Below are 14,653 nucleotides of genomic sequence, written 5' to 3' on the forward strand. Positions count from 1 at the left end.
TTGAGACTATCATTCTTATCACTATTACAAACATTCAGCCCGATTGGTTCCATAGAACCAGAAAAAATGGATATTTAAGTCCGAACCCAAGTCTTCAAATGGTGATCGTTATAGTGAAGATTTTTCTACAAATGCAATTTTATACAGATTTTTTTACTGATTTCGCTTGAGACTATCATTCTTATCACTATTACAAAATTTCAGCCCGATTGGCTCCATAAAGCCAGAAAAAATTAATATTTAAGTCCGAACCCAAGTCTTCAAATGGTGATCCTTATAATGAAGATTTTTTTACAAATGCAACTTTACGCAGATTTTTACTGATTTCGCTTGAAACTATTCTTCTTATCACAAATACAAAATATCAGCCCGATTGGCTCCATAGAACCAGAAAAAATGGATATTTAAGTCCGAACCCAAGTCTTTAAATAATGATCGTTATAATGAAAAATTTTCGACAAATGCGACTTTATGCAGAATTTATTACTGATTTCGATTAGAACTATAATTCTTATCACTACTACAAAATCTCAGCCCAATTGGCTATTGAGCCAATATAGAACCAGAAAAAATGAATATTTAAGTCCGAACCCAAGTCTTCAAATGGTGATCGTTATAGTGAAGATTTTTCTACAAATGCAACTTTATACAGATTTTTTAACTGATTTCGCTTGAGACTATCATTCTTATCACTTTTACAAAATTTCAGCCCGACTGGCTCCATAGAACCAGAAAAAATGGATATTTTAGTCCGAACCCAAGTCTTCAAAAAGTGATCGTTATAGTGAAGATTTTTCTACAAATGCAACTTTAGCTCCATAGAGCCAGAAAAAATGAATATTTAAGTCCGAACCCAAGTCTTCAAATGGTGATCGTTATAGTGAAGATTTTTCTACAAATGCAACTTTATACAGATTTTTTTACTGATTTGAGACTATCATTCTTATCACTTTTACAAAATTTCAGCCCGATTGGTTCCATAGAACCAGAAAAAATGGATATTTAAGTCCGAACCCAAGTCTTCAAATAGTGATTATAACTATAGTGAAGAATTTTGTACAAATGCAACTTTATCCAGATTTTATTACTGATTTCGCTTGAGACTATCATTCTTATCATAACTACAAAATTTCAGCCCGATTGGCTCAATAGAACCAGAAAAAATTAATATTTAAGTCCGAACCCAAGTCTTCAAATGGTGATCGTTATAGTGAAGAATTTTCTACAAATGCAACTTTATGCAGATTTTATAAGTGATTTCGCTTGAGACTGTCATTCTTATCATAACTACAAAATTTCAGCCCGATTGGCTCAATAGAACCAGAAAAAATGGATATTTAAGTCCGAACCTAAGTCTTCAAATGGTGATTCTTATAATGAAGATTTTTCTTCAAATGCAACTTTATGTAGATTTTATTACTGATTTCGCTTGAAACTATACTTTTAATCACAAATACAAAATTTCAGCCCGATCGGCTCCATAGAACCAGAAAAAATGAATATTTAAGTCCGAACCCAAGTATTCAAATGGTAATCGTTATAGTGAAGATTTTTCTACAAATGCAACTTTATACAGATTTTTTCACAGATTTCGCTTGAGACTATCATTCTTATCACTATTACAAAATTTCAGCCCGATTGGCTCCATAGAACCAGAAAAAATGAATATTTAAGTCCGAACCCAAGTCTTCAAATAGTGATTATAACTATAGTGAAGAATTTTCTAAAAATGCAACTTTATGCAGATTTTATTACTGATTTCGCTTGAGACTATCATTCTTATCATAACTACAAAATTTCAGCCCGATTGGCTCAATAGAACCAGAAAAAATGATATTTAAGTCCGAACCCAAGTCTTCAAATGGTGATCGTTATAGTGAAGATTTTTCTACAAATGCAACTTTATACAGATGTTTTCACAGATTTCGCTTGAGACTATCATTCTTATCACTATTACAAAATTTCAGCCCGATTGGCTCCATAGCACCAGAAAAAATGGATATTTAAGCCCGAACCCAAGTCTTCAAATAGTGATCGTTATAATGAAGAATTTTCTACAAATGCAACTTTATGCAGATTTTATTACTGATTTGGCTAGAGACTAAACTTCTCATAACAAATACAAAATTTCAGCTCGATTGGCTCCATAGAGCCAGAAAAAATGAATATTTAAGTCCAAACCCAAGTCTTCAAATGGTGATCGTCATAGTGAAGATTTTTCTACAAATGCAACTTTATACAGATTTTTTTACTGATTTGAGACTATCATCCTTATCACTATTACAAAATTTCAGCCCGATTGGCTCCATAGAACGAGAAAAAATGGATATTTTATTGCGAACCCAAGTCTTCAAATGGTGATCGTTATAGTGAAGATTTTTCTACAAATAAAACTTTATACAGATGTTTTCACAGATTTCGCTTGAGACTATCATTCTTATCACTATTACAAAATTTCAGCCCGATTGGCTCCATAGCACCAGAAAAAATGGATATTTAAGCCCGAACCCAAGTCTTCAAATAGTGATCGTTATAATGAAGAATTTTCTACAAATGCAACTTTATGCAGATTTTATTACTGATTTGGCTAGAGACTAAACATCTCATAACAAATACAAAATTTCAGCTCGATTGGCTCCATAGAGCCAGAAAAAATAAATATTTAAGTCCAAACCCAAGTCTTCAAATGGTGATCGTTATAGTGAAGATTTTTCTACAAATGCAACTTTATACAGATTTTTTTACTGATTTGAGACTATCATTCTTATCACTATTACAAAATTTCAGCCCGATTGGTTCCATAGAACCAGAAAAAATGGATATTTAAGTCCGAACCCAAGTCTTCAAATGGTGATCGTTATAGTGAAGATTTTTCTACAAATGCAATTTTATACAGATTTTTTTACTGATTTGGCTAGAGACTAAACTTCTCATAACAAATACAAAATTTCAGCCCGATCGGCTCCATAGAACCAGAAAAAATGGATATTTAAGCCCGAACCCAAGTCTTCAAATATTGATCGTTATTATGAAGAATTTTCTACAAATGCAACTTTATGCAGATTTTATTACTGATTTGAGACTATCATTCTTATCACTATTACAAAATTTCAGCCCGATTGGTTCCATAGAACCAGAAAAAATGGATATTTAAGTCCGAACCCAAGTCTTCAAATAGTGATTATAACTATAGTGAAGAATTTTCTACAAATGCAACTTTATCCAGATTTTATTACTGATTTCGCTTGAGACTATCATTCTTATCATAACTACAAAATTTCAGCCCGATTGGCTCAATAGAACCAGAAAAAATGAATATTTAAGTCCGAACCCAAGTCTTCAAATGGTGATCGTTATAGTGAAGATTTTTCTACAAATGCAACTTTATACAGATGTTTTCACAGATTTCGCTTGAGACTATCATTCTTATCACTATTACAAAATTTCAGCCCGATTGGCTCCATAGCACCAGAAAAAATGGATATTTAAGCCCGAACCCAAGTCTTCAAATAGTGATCGTTATAATGAAGAATTTTCTACAAATGCAACTTTATGCAGATTTTATTACTGATTTGGCTAGAGACTAAACTTCTCATAACAAATACAAAATTTCAGCTCGATTGGCTCCATAGAGCCAGAAAAAATGAATATTTAAGTCCAAACCCAAGTCTTCAAATGGTGATCGTCATAGTGAAGATTTTTCTACAAATGCAACTTTATACAGATTTTTTTACTGATTTGAGACTATCATCCTTATCACTATTACAAAATTTCAGCCCGATTGGCTCCATAGAACGAGAAAAAATTGATATTTTATTGCGAACCCAAGTCTTCAAATGGTGATCGTTATAGTGAAGATTTTTCTACAAATAAAACTTTATACAGATGTTTTCACAGATTTCGCTTGAGACTATCATTCTTATCACTATTACAAAATTTCAGCCCGATTGGCTCCATAGCACCAGAAAAAATGGATATTTAAGCCCGAACCCAAGTCTTCAAATAGTGATCGTTATAATGAAGAATTTTCTACAAATGCAACTTTATGCAGATTTTATTACTGATTTGGCTAGAGACTAAACATCTCATAACAAATACAAAATTTCAGCTCGATTGGCTCCATAGAGCCAGAAAAAATAAATATTTAAGTCCAAACCCAAGTCTTCAAATGGTGATCGTTATAGTGAAGATTTTTCTACAAATGCAACTTTATACAGATTTTTTTACTGATTTGAGACTATCATTCTTATCACTATTACAAAATTTCAGCCCGATTGGTTCCATAGAACCAGAAAAAATGGATATTTAAGTCCGAACCCAAGTCTTCAAATGGTGATCGTTATAGTGAAGATTTTTCTACAAATGCAATTTTATACAGATTTTTTTACTGATTTGGCTAGAGACTAAACTTCTCATAACAAATACAAAATTTCAGCCCGATCGGCTCCATAGAACCAGAAAAAATGGATATTTAAGCCCGAACCCAAGTCTTCAAATATTGATCGTTATTATGAAGAATTTTCTACAAATGCAACTTTATGCAGATTTTATTACTGATTTGAGACTATCATTCTTATCACTATTACAAAATTTCAGCCCGATTGGTTCCATAGAACCAGAAAAAATGGATATTTAAGTCCGAACCCAAGTCTTCAAATAGTGATTATAACTATAGTGAAGAATTTTCTACAAATGCAACTTTATCCAGATTTTATTACTGATTTCGCTTGAGACTATCATTCTTATCATAACTACAAAATTTCAGCCCGATTGGCTCAATAGAACCAGAAAAAATTAATATTTAAGTCCGAACCCAAGTGGTGATCGTTATAGTGAAGAATTTTCTACAAATGCAACTTTATGCAGATTTTATAAGTGATTTCGCTTGAGACTGTCATTCTTATCATAACTACAAAATTTCAGCCCGATTGGCTCAATAGAACCAGAAAAAATGAATATTTAAGTCCGAACCCAAGTCTTCAAATGGTGATCGTTATAGTGAAGATTTTTCTACAAATGCAACTTTATACGGATTTTTAACTGATTTCGCTTGAGACTATCATTCTTATCACTTTTACAAAATTTCAGCCCGATTGGCTCCATAGAACCAGAAAAAATGGATATTTTAGTCCGAACCCAAGTCTTCAAAAAGTGATCGTTATAGTGAAGATTTTTCTACAAATGCAACTTTAGCTCCATAGAGCCAGAAAAAATGAATATTTAAGTCCGAACCCAAGTCTTCAAATGGTGATCGTTATAGTGAAGATTTTTCTACAAATGCAACTTTATACAGATTTTTTTACTGATTTGAGACTATCATTCTTATCACTTTTACAAAATTTCAGCCCGATTGGTTCCATAGAACCAGAAAAAATGGATATTTAAGTCCGAACCCAAGTCTTCAAATAGTGATTATAACTATAGTGAAGAATTTTGTACAAATGCAACTTTATCCAGATTTTATTACTGATTTCGCTTGAGACTATCATTCTTATCATAACTACAAAATTTCAGCCCGATTGGCTCAATAGAACCAGAAAAAATTAATATTTAAGTCCGAACCCAAGTGGTGATCGTTATAGTGAAGAATTTTCTACAAATGCAACTTTATGCAGATTTTATAAGTGATTTCGCTTGAGACTGTCATTCTTATCATAACTACAAAATTTCAGCCCGATTGGCTCAATAGAACCAGAAAAATGGATATTTAAGTCCGAACCTAAGTCTTCAAATGGTGATTCTTATAATGAAGATTTTTCTTCAAATGCAACTTTTTGTAGATTTTATAACTGATTTCGCTTGAAACTTTACTTTTAATCACAAATACAAAATTTCAGCCCGATCGGTTCCATAGAACCAGAAAAAATGAATATTTAAGTCCGAACCCAAGTATTCAAATGGTAATCGTTATAGTGAAGATTTTTCTACAAATGCAACTTTATACAGATTTTTTCACAGATTTCGCTTGAGACTATCATTCTTATCACTATTACAAAATTTCAGCCCGATTGGCTCCATAGAACCAGAAAAAATGAATATTTAAGTCCGAACCCAAGTCTTCAAATAGTGATTATAACTATAGTGAAGAATTTTCTAAAAATGCAACTTTATGCAGATTTTATTACTGATTTCGCTTGAGACTATCATTCTTATCATAACTACAAAATTTCAGCCCGATTGGCTCAATAGAACCAGAAAAAATGAATATTTAAGTACGAACCCAAGTCTTCAAATGGTGATCGTTATAGTGAAGATTTTTCTACAAATGCAACTTTATACAGATGTTTTCACAGATTTCGCTTGAGACTATCATTCTTATCACTATTACAAAATTTCAGCCCGATTGGCTCCATAGCACCAGAAAAAATGGATATTTAAGCCCGAACCCAAGTCTTCAAATAGTGATCGTTATAATGAAGAATTTTCTACAAATGCAACTTTATGCAGATTTTATTACTGATTTGGCTAGAGACTAAACTTCTCATAACAAATACAAAATTTCAGCTCGATTGGCTCCATAGAGCCAGAAAAAATGAATATTTAAGTCCAAACCCAAGTCTTCAAATGGTGATCGTTATTGTAACGGACGTAGTTGACCATATTATTTAATATCATAAAAATTGTTTACTTTTATAAAATGTCCCTACTCCACGCCACTGGCAAAATCACCACTCCCCGCCACTGGTCATTTTGTCCAGTTTTCGGCCCAAGCGGCTTGAAAACTTTGACTCCGAATGGCTTCGATACCACATCGCCGGCTTACCTGCCGCGTGGATCAATGTCCAGCATTTTTTCTATGTAAATTTTACATAGAAAAATCAATTTTTAAACATTGCAAATATGTATATTTTACTTGTTCATCCCCTCGGCGGTAGTCAAATAAACACTATTTTCGATATACTACCGCTGAGGAGATATTAAAAAAGCTGTTTTTCACCCATATGTAAACCCATTTTTGAACAATATTTTTTACCTTTTTTGCGTGTACAAAAATCCAGGAACCTCGTAGCATAGTGAATCTTATCTCTTTCTGAGCGCTATGTTACGGGGGACCTCGGAAAAATACTAACTTAACATGTTTTACAAATTTGATCGCTTGAGATCATTTTTACACATTTATTTTACAAACATTTCTTATTTTTTGTCGTATCTTGGCAAACAAAAAATCTAGTTGTCAAGATACACATTCTCATAACTACTATGCTTTTAAACTATGTAATTGTCATTCATGTAAGCGTTCAAAATCTTTTCTAACTCGCAAATTTAAGCGACCACTATCACCATTGCTGCCGACAAAATGAATATGCAACAGTTTGTCGGAGGCTATAAACTCATTGTTGGCGCGGGTACAACCCCCCACCACTTTTGGGCTCCTAGCCCAATGTCGGGCGCGAGTCAGGCTAATTAAATATAAGCAGCCACATAATTCAAAATAAATCAGTTCATCTTTACCACCAAAACCAAGCGTTTTATTTATCAACAAGTGACTCCTGCTCATCATCTGCCTCACCTCGCCGAGTCTTCTGCTCCAAGATCTTCTGGTGTTACCTCTTCGAGACCAGCCGGCCCTCCTTTGGAAAACCGCCAACACCAGAAGCGAGCAGAGACGAAAGCACACCCAGTGCCCACCATTCACCAAGCCTGGGTGCGGGAGGCAGATTTCATCACCAATATCAACTACAATCATCATCATCGGCCGTAAAGGAGCATCTCATCGGTTGAAGACACGGTTTGGACCCGGCGCCTAAATCTACAGTCTTGTGCGGACTCCCGTCCAGTACAAGTGGTCCTCCGAGCCGGATTCTCACACGCCTTCAACCAGGATGTCTCCAACTTTACGGTCGAGCCGGATCCAAGACGATGGATCCTCAACACCATCTGCAGATGCCCTGGACGCTGGGTCTCAGGCCACGGCTGCGGTTCACGTCACGCCTGACGTAACCCCCATGCCCACGCCCAGCACTACTCCTGACATGGCACCACCTGCACATCATGACTCACCGCCCTCCACATCTCAAGAGGATGCGATGGAGTCATTGCGACAACAGCTTCGCAGTCAAACCGAGCACATTGAGAGACTTAAAGCAGCTCTTCAATCAGCTCCAACAGCAGCAGCCCCTGCCCCTCCTGGACCTTCGAAGCTCCTGGAGAGGTCACCACCATCATGGACGCAGCCCGGCCAATCGAGCCCGGTGCCTCTGGTGGACCAGAGGTATGAGGAACCAGCAGCAGCAGCGCCTGCCCGATCTGGACCCGTACTCCTGGAAGGGTACCCTGCTCAAGGAGGACCCTGGCGCTTCCAAGGGTACAGCCCTGGATGGGTGCAGCCCGGCCAACCGAGCCCGGTGCCTCTGGTGGACCAGAGGTACTCAGCAGCGGCGCAGCCAAGGCCAGCCGGTCCCCCGCCCTCGTCACCCTGGCCCAATGCAGGGTGGCCAAACATGATGCAGCCTGGACCCTCTGGCCCCGTACCGCCCGCCCCTCTGATAGAACAGAGGCAAGCCGTACCTGAAGTGCCAGCCGGACCTGTACCTCTGGTGGACCAGAGGTACGCATCACGAGCGCAGCAAGAGCCAGCAGGCCCTGCGCAACCAGCACCCTGGACCATTCAGGGATGCCCAGTACTGGTGCAGCCTGGACCTCATGGCCCTGTGCTGCCCGTACCTCTGCCCCACCCGGGGTACCCAGCGCCGACGCCAGGATCACCTGCCGGACTGCTGGAGCAGTGGGACGTGCCATGGACACAGCCTGGACCACCTGGACCCTCTGGACCATCTGGACCATCTGGACATGTGCCGCCCGTACCACTGCGCGAACAGGAGTATGGCGTGCCGGCACGGCCAGATGGCCCGCCCACAGCCAGTACCAGCTCCATGCCGAGATTCCCGCCCCAACCTACGGCGGATGAGACGGCCCAACATACCAGAGCCTGGGTTCAGCATGATGGCAGTCCCATGGCTCAGCTGGCCTCCGCCCTGACAGAAGCCATCAGAGCTTCAAGGGCTCAGGACAGCCCCCGTCCCACAATCGAGGACGATCCACGAATGGCGGCCCTTATTGCCAGACAATCTATGGCCAAGGACCTGCCTCCATTCTCTGGAGATCCACTGGAGTGGCCCACCTGGAGGGCACAGTTTAACCAGTCTACCTCCACATGTCGGATGACCTCCAGTGAAAACTTGATCCGCCTACAGCGGGCCCTCAAGGGGAAAGCCCGAGAAGCCGTCGCCCCCCTTCTGATGGACCCTGCTCAGGTTCCGGAGATCCTGGCAGTCCTGGAGCAGAGATTTGGAGGGACTACCTCACTCGCTGCTCTGATGCTGGACAAGGTGAAGAAGCTGCCCCACCTCACAATTGAGGCTTCTCTGGAGGACATCGCAGACTTCTCTGGCACAGTTCAGAACCTGGTGGCATCACTCCGCTCCCTCAACAATGATGGCTATCTGACGAATCCAGCGCTGCTCAGTGACATCGCGGGGAAGATGCCGCCCACCTTGCGGTTGGCGTGGCTGATGGAAGTGCGGCATTACGAGGCCTCCGCTACCATCTGCCAGTTTGCCGCCTTCCTGAAAACCGTCGCGAACGCCATCCCAAAGTCCGGTTTGGTTGACCCCGCGAGGTCCCGCCCACGCCGTGAACACACGCTCGCGACAACGGAACAGTTTTCGCGCAAAAACGGTGCTAAAAAACGTGATACCTGTGAAAGTTTCTTAAATATGTCTGCCGCGTCAGATAAGTTTTCGCGAAAAAACAATTCGAACAAAAGTGACACTTGTGACAACAGTTTAAACACGTCTGCCGCGTCAGAACGGTTTTTATCGCGGGAAAACAATGTTTACAACAACAATTCTAGTGAAAAACAACAGTTCGCGAAAAATAATCGAAAGCCCCAAATTTTGTCTGGTAATAATCGAATGCCCCAAATTTTGTCTGGTAATAATCGAGAAAATAATCGAAGCGGGGAAAAAGTGCAAAACAGTTACGATGAAGTTCGCGAGTTCGACAACCGCGCCGGGTGTGTTCAGTGCGGTGAAAATGGCCACCAACTTAGCGAATGTCGTACTTTCGCCGCGAAAGACATAAAAACCCGTTTTGTGACAGTTAAAAGTGCCGGATTGTGCCGAGTATGCCTCAATGGCAAACATTTTACCAAATTCTGCAAAGTTAGTGACTGGTGCGGAGTGGGGGAGTGCAGATACCCCCACCACCGACTTCTTCACAACCCGAACTATCGTGAAAATAACAATACAGTGGCAAACGTTCACAATATGTGACGCCACACCGAAAGTGCCGTGTTAAAAGTGGTGGGGGTCATATTGTCGGGCCCCAAGCGACAGATTAAAACCTTTGCGCTTCTGGACGAGGGCTCAACTGTCACCCTTATTGATGCCACCACAGCACAGAAAATCGGCACAACCGGACCTACCCGTGAGCTACGACTACACGGAGCAAAAAACATGTGCTCAACAGACTTGACGTCCCGCCGCGTGCCAATTACTCTACGCGGCGCCGGAATCTCTGATGAGTACGTCATCAAGGCCAACACCGTCCAGCAGCTCAGCCTTCCTGAACAGAGGGTCCACGGCCGCTACATCACCCCCACACTTCTCATCGGGCAAGACAATGTACACCTTATTGTCTCGAGGGAAGTGCGCGACGTTCGTGACTCTACGCGAATATTGTCACGGACGGCGTTGGGGTGGATCACCCATGGCGGGGGGCCCCTGAACACGAAGCTGAGGCTACAACACTGGCCCTGCGCGAGGAGAGCCACAAAGACGACCTCATGAGTGATCTCATCAAACACAATTTTGCGATTGACTCATTGGGGATCACGTCCGCCTCTCGTGTAACTGCGCACATAGTACGTGCAAATCAGCTGATGGAAGATACAACCCATCAACTGACATCTGGCCGATGGGAAACCGGCCTTCTGTGGAAGGAGAATAATATCACACTGCCTGACAATCGGCAATGTGCATTAAAACGACTGTGGTCTCTGGAGAGAAAATTATCGAAGGAAAAGGACTTGGCAACCGCCTATGCAGCTAAAATCAACGGACTTATAACACAAGGCCACGCACGTGAACTTACGGATCGAGAGGTAGAAAAACCCTCTGCCCGCAAATGGTACCTACCGCATTTTGCCGTAGTGAACCAAAACAAACCAAACAAGATCCGTGTGGTGTTTGATGCTGCCAGCCGCTGCCGAGGGACCTCCCTCAATGATCAGTTGCTGACTGGGCCTGACCTGCTGACTTCATTGTTAGGAAATATACTCCGGTTTCGAGAGGGAAAAATAGCTCTCGCCGCCGACATCAAGGAGATGTTTTTACAAGTGAAAATCAAAAGTGAAGATCAACAGTCACAATTGTTTTTATGGAGACCAACACCTCAACAAGAACCACGTACTTACATGATGTCATCAATGATGTTTGGCGCTACCTGTTCACCAAGCAGCGCCCAGTACGTGCGAAACAAAGTGGCCCAGGAGAATTCTGCACTATTCCCTGCTGCCGCAGCCGCCATCCAAACAAAGTTTTATATGGATGACTATTTGGATGCGGTCGATACCAAAACTGAAGCGACAGCACTCATCACTACTGTTGCCAAAGTACTGTCAACTGGAGGATTCCACCTAACAAACTGGGCCTCTAACGACACTTCAGTGATGGCTACTATCCCGCTTATAGACCGAGCCAGGTCAGCCATCACCATAAACAGCGGAGAAGCAGATACCGAGAGAATCCTCGGACTTCTGTGGGATCCTGTCACAGATCGATTTTTATATGCATTTCGCGATGCTGCCGATCCTGAACTGATCAGCAGGCCTACCAAACGCCAGCTGCTCAGCATTGTTATGAAAATCTTCGACCCTGTGGGCTTCGTCGCTTGCCTCACAGTCCGATCGAAGATACTACTACAAGCTGTTTGGCGATCCAACATCGGATGGGACGACATCATCACACCTGAACACAACGAAAGGTGGATGGACTGGCTGGGACTTCTGCAAGACTGCAAAGTTGCCATACCTCGGCGCTGCTTACAAAACAAAGAGAGCTTCGTCACCCTCCACCTCTTCTGTGATGCCTCAGAGCAGGCATGCTGTGCGGTCGCCTACCATACCGAGGAGATTGATGGGAACACCACAGCCACCTTCTTGGCCAGCAAGTGCAAAGTGGCTCCTCTGAAACCTCTTTCAATACCCCGCCTTGAGCTACAATCAGCGCTCATGGCGGCCAGACTGGCAGCAACCCTGAAGAAAGAATGTCGCAGCAACATTGCGCGAACAGTGTTCTGGACAGACTCGACAACAGTGTTGTGCTGGCTGCGCACAGATCCACGCACATACTCCGCCTTTGTGGCCAACAGACTCGGCGAGATCGACGAGCTCACCCGCATTGCAGATTGGAGATGGGTCCCTACCAAACTGAACCCGGCAGACATCGGCACCCGAGACTTCAACACTCCTGACCTCTCGCACTCTGGACGATGGTTCAGTGGACCAGCCTTCCTGACCTCAGACGAGGCAGAATGGCCGCGCGAACGGTGCAAACTGCCTCAGCCTGATGATGGCACCCTAGAAGTGAGGCCTCAATACGTCGGCATCACAACAACTGTGGCAGAGACACTGCCCGAAATCAACAGATTCTCTTCATGGCGTCGACTTATTCGAACTACCTGCTGGATACACCGTTTTATTAAAAGGTGTCGTGGAAAACATCACGAACAACCTGATAAATATTTAAGAAGCGATGAAATCAAAGAAGCAGAGGCCCGATGGGCAAAAATATGTCAAGAAGAGACATTTTATCATGACATAAATGCGCTCCAGAAAGGAGATCCACTACCAAGTGACAGCCGGTTCAAAGCCTTGAGCCCCTTCCTTGGACCTGATGGCCTACTGAGGATGAATTCCAGATTACAAGCCCTCAGTAAAGTGCCTCAAGCAGTGCGGACACCGATCATATTAGATGGTGATCACGCCTATACAAGACTTCTGGTGAGACATCATCACCAGGAAGCCGATCACCCAAGTACGGAGAGAACCATGGCTGAGGTGCGAGGCAGCTACCTTGTGCTGCGACTGCGAACAAATATTCGGATGATCGCCCACAACTGCCCCACCTGCAAGATGCGCAGGAGCAAGCCAGCCCCCCCACTTATGGGGCCCTTGCCGCCATCAAGGCTAGCCCACCATGTTCCTCCATTCACAAACTGTGGACTAGATTACTTTGGGCCGATGGAAGTCACCGTATGCAGACATCGGGAGAAAAGATATGGTGCAATCTTCACATGTCTGTCTACTCGTGCCATTCACCTTGAGCTGACAACTTCACTGACCACGGACTCCGCCATCATGGCTTTACAACGCATGACGGCGCGCCGAGGCCAACCAAAAGCTCTGTTCTCAGACAATGGTACGAACTTCCATGGTGCCGACAACGAGCTGAAGGATGCCATCGAATCACTCAAAAATGATACCCGGATGAGGGATCATTTGTCAACAAAGGGGATCGAATGGAACTTCATCCCTCCAATGTCTCCTCATATGGGGGGAGCTTGGGAGCGCCTGGTGCGTTCTGTAAAAACCGCCCTAAAGGCCATCTTGCTGGAACGAGCTCCACGCGAAGAGACCTTGAGGACAGCGTTTGCCGAGGCCGAGTGGACTGTAAACAACCGCCCCCTCACACACGTCTCGGTGGATCCCAGGGACGAAGAGCCCCTCACCCCCAACCACTTTTTACTGGGAAGAGCCGGAAACCGACCTCATCTGTCACTATACGACAGGCAGGATGAGGAGGTATGCCTCCGTCGCCAGTGGCGTATCAGCCAACAACTTGCTGATATGTTCTGGAGACGGTGGCTCCGCGAATATCTCCCCACCCTGGCTGCTCGCCAAAAATGGCAACAGCCAGTCATCCCCATCAAGAAGGATGACCTCGTGATCATCATGGACCCCGCTATGCCCCGCAACAGCTGGCCACGCGGTCGAGTCCTTGATGCCACCCCTGCTGCAGACGGCCAAGTGAGGACCGCCAGGATCCAGACGAGCACCGGAACTTACGTCCGCCCCGCTGTGAAGCTCGCTGTAATCTTGCCGGCCCCACCTACCGATGCAGCCTCAACAGTACCACCAGCCCAGCACCATCCCAGAGGGACTGGCCGCCGCGGGCTGCAACGTACCAACAAACGTCCTATTTTTTAGTTCAGCATAGCTAAACGGGGGGAGTGTAACGGACGTAGTTGACCATATTATTTAATATCATAAAAATTGTTAACTTTTATAAAATGTCCCTACTCCACGCCACTGGCAAAATCACCACTCCCCGCCACTGGTCATTTTGTCCAGTTTTCGGCCCAAGCGGCTTGAAAACTTTGACTCCGAATGGCTTCGATACCACATCGCCGGCTTACCTGCCGCGTGGATCAATGTCCAGCATTTTTTCTATGTAAATTTTACATAGAAAAATCAATTTTTAAACATTGCAAATATGTATATTTTACTTGTTCATCCCCTCGGCGGTAGTCAAATAAACACTATTTTCGATATACTACCGCTGAGGAGATATTAAAAAAGCTGTTTTTCACCCATATGTAAACCCATTTTTGAACAATATTTTTTACCTTTTTTGCGTGTACAAAAATCCAG

General features: G+C 42.9%; 1 protein-coding gene across 1 annotated transcript; it reads left to right on the forward strand.

Moving 5' to 3' along the window:
• The first annotated feature begins 10,786 nt into the window (after positions 1 to 10,786).
• Positions 10,787 to 14,209, forward strand: LOC149414525 (uncharacterized). Its single transcript, XM_089644214.1, has one exon. The coding sequence runs from the start codon at positions 10,787 to 10,789 to the stop codon at positions 14,207 to 14,209; it is 3,423 nt and encodes a 1,140-aa protein (XP_089500340.1).
• Positions 14,210 to 14,653: the final 444 nt, after the last annotated feature.

This window comes from Hesperophylax consimilis, chromosome 20, assembly GCF_061612785.1.
Source record: "Hesperophylax consimilis isolate HC1 chromosome 20, BYU_Hcon_1.0, whole genome shotgun sequence".
Lineage (NCBI taxonomy): Eukaryota > Metazoa > Arthropoda > Insecta > Trichoptera > Limnephilidae > Hesperophylax > Hesperophylax consimilis.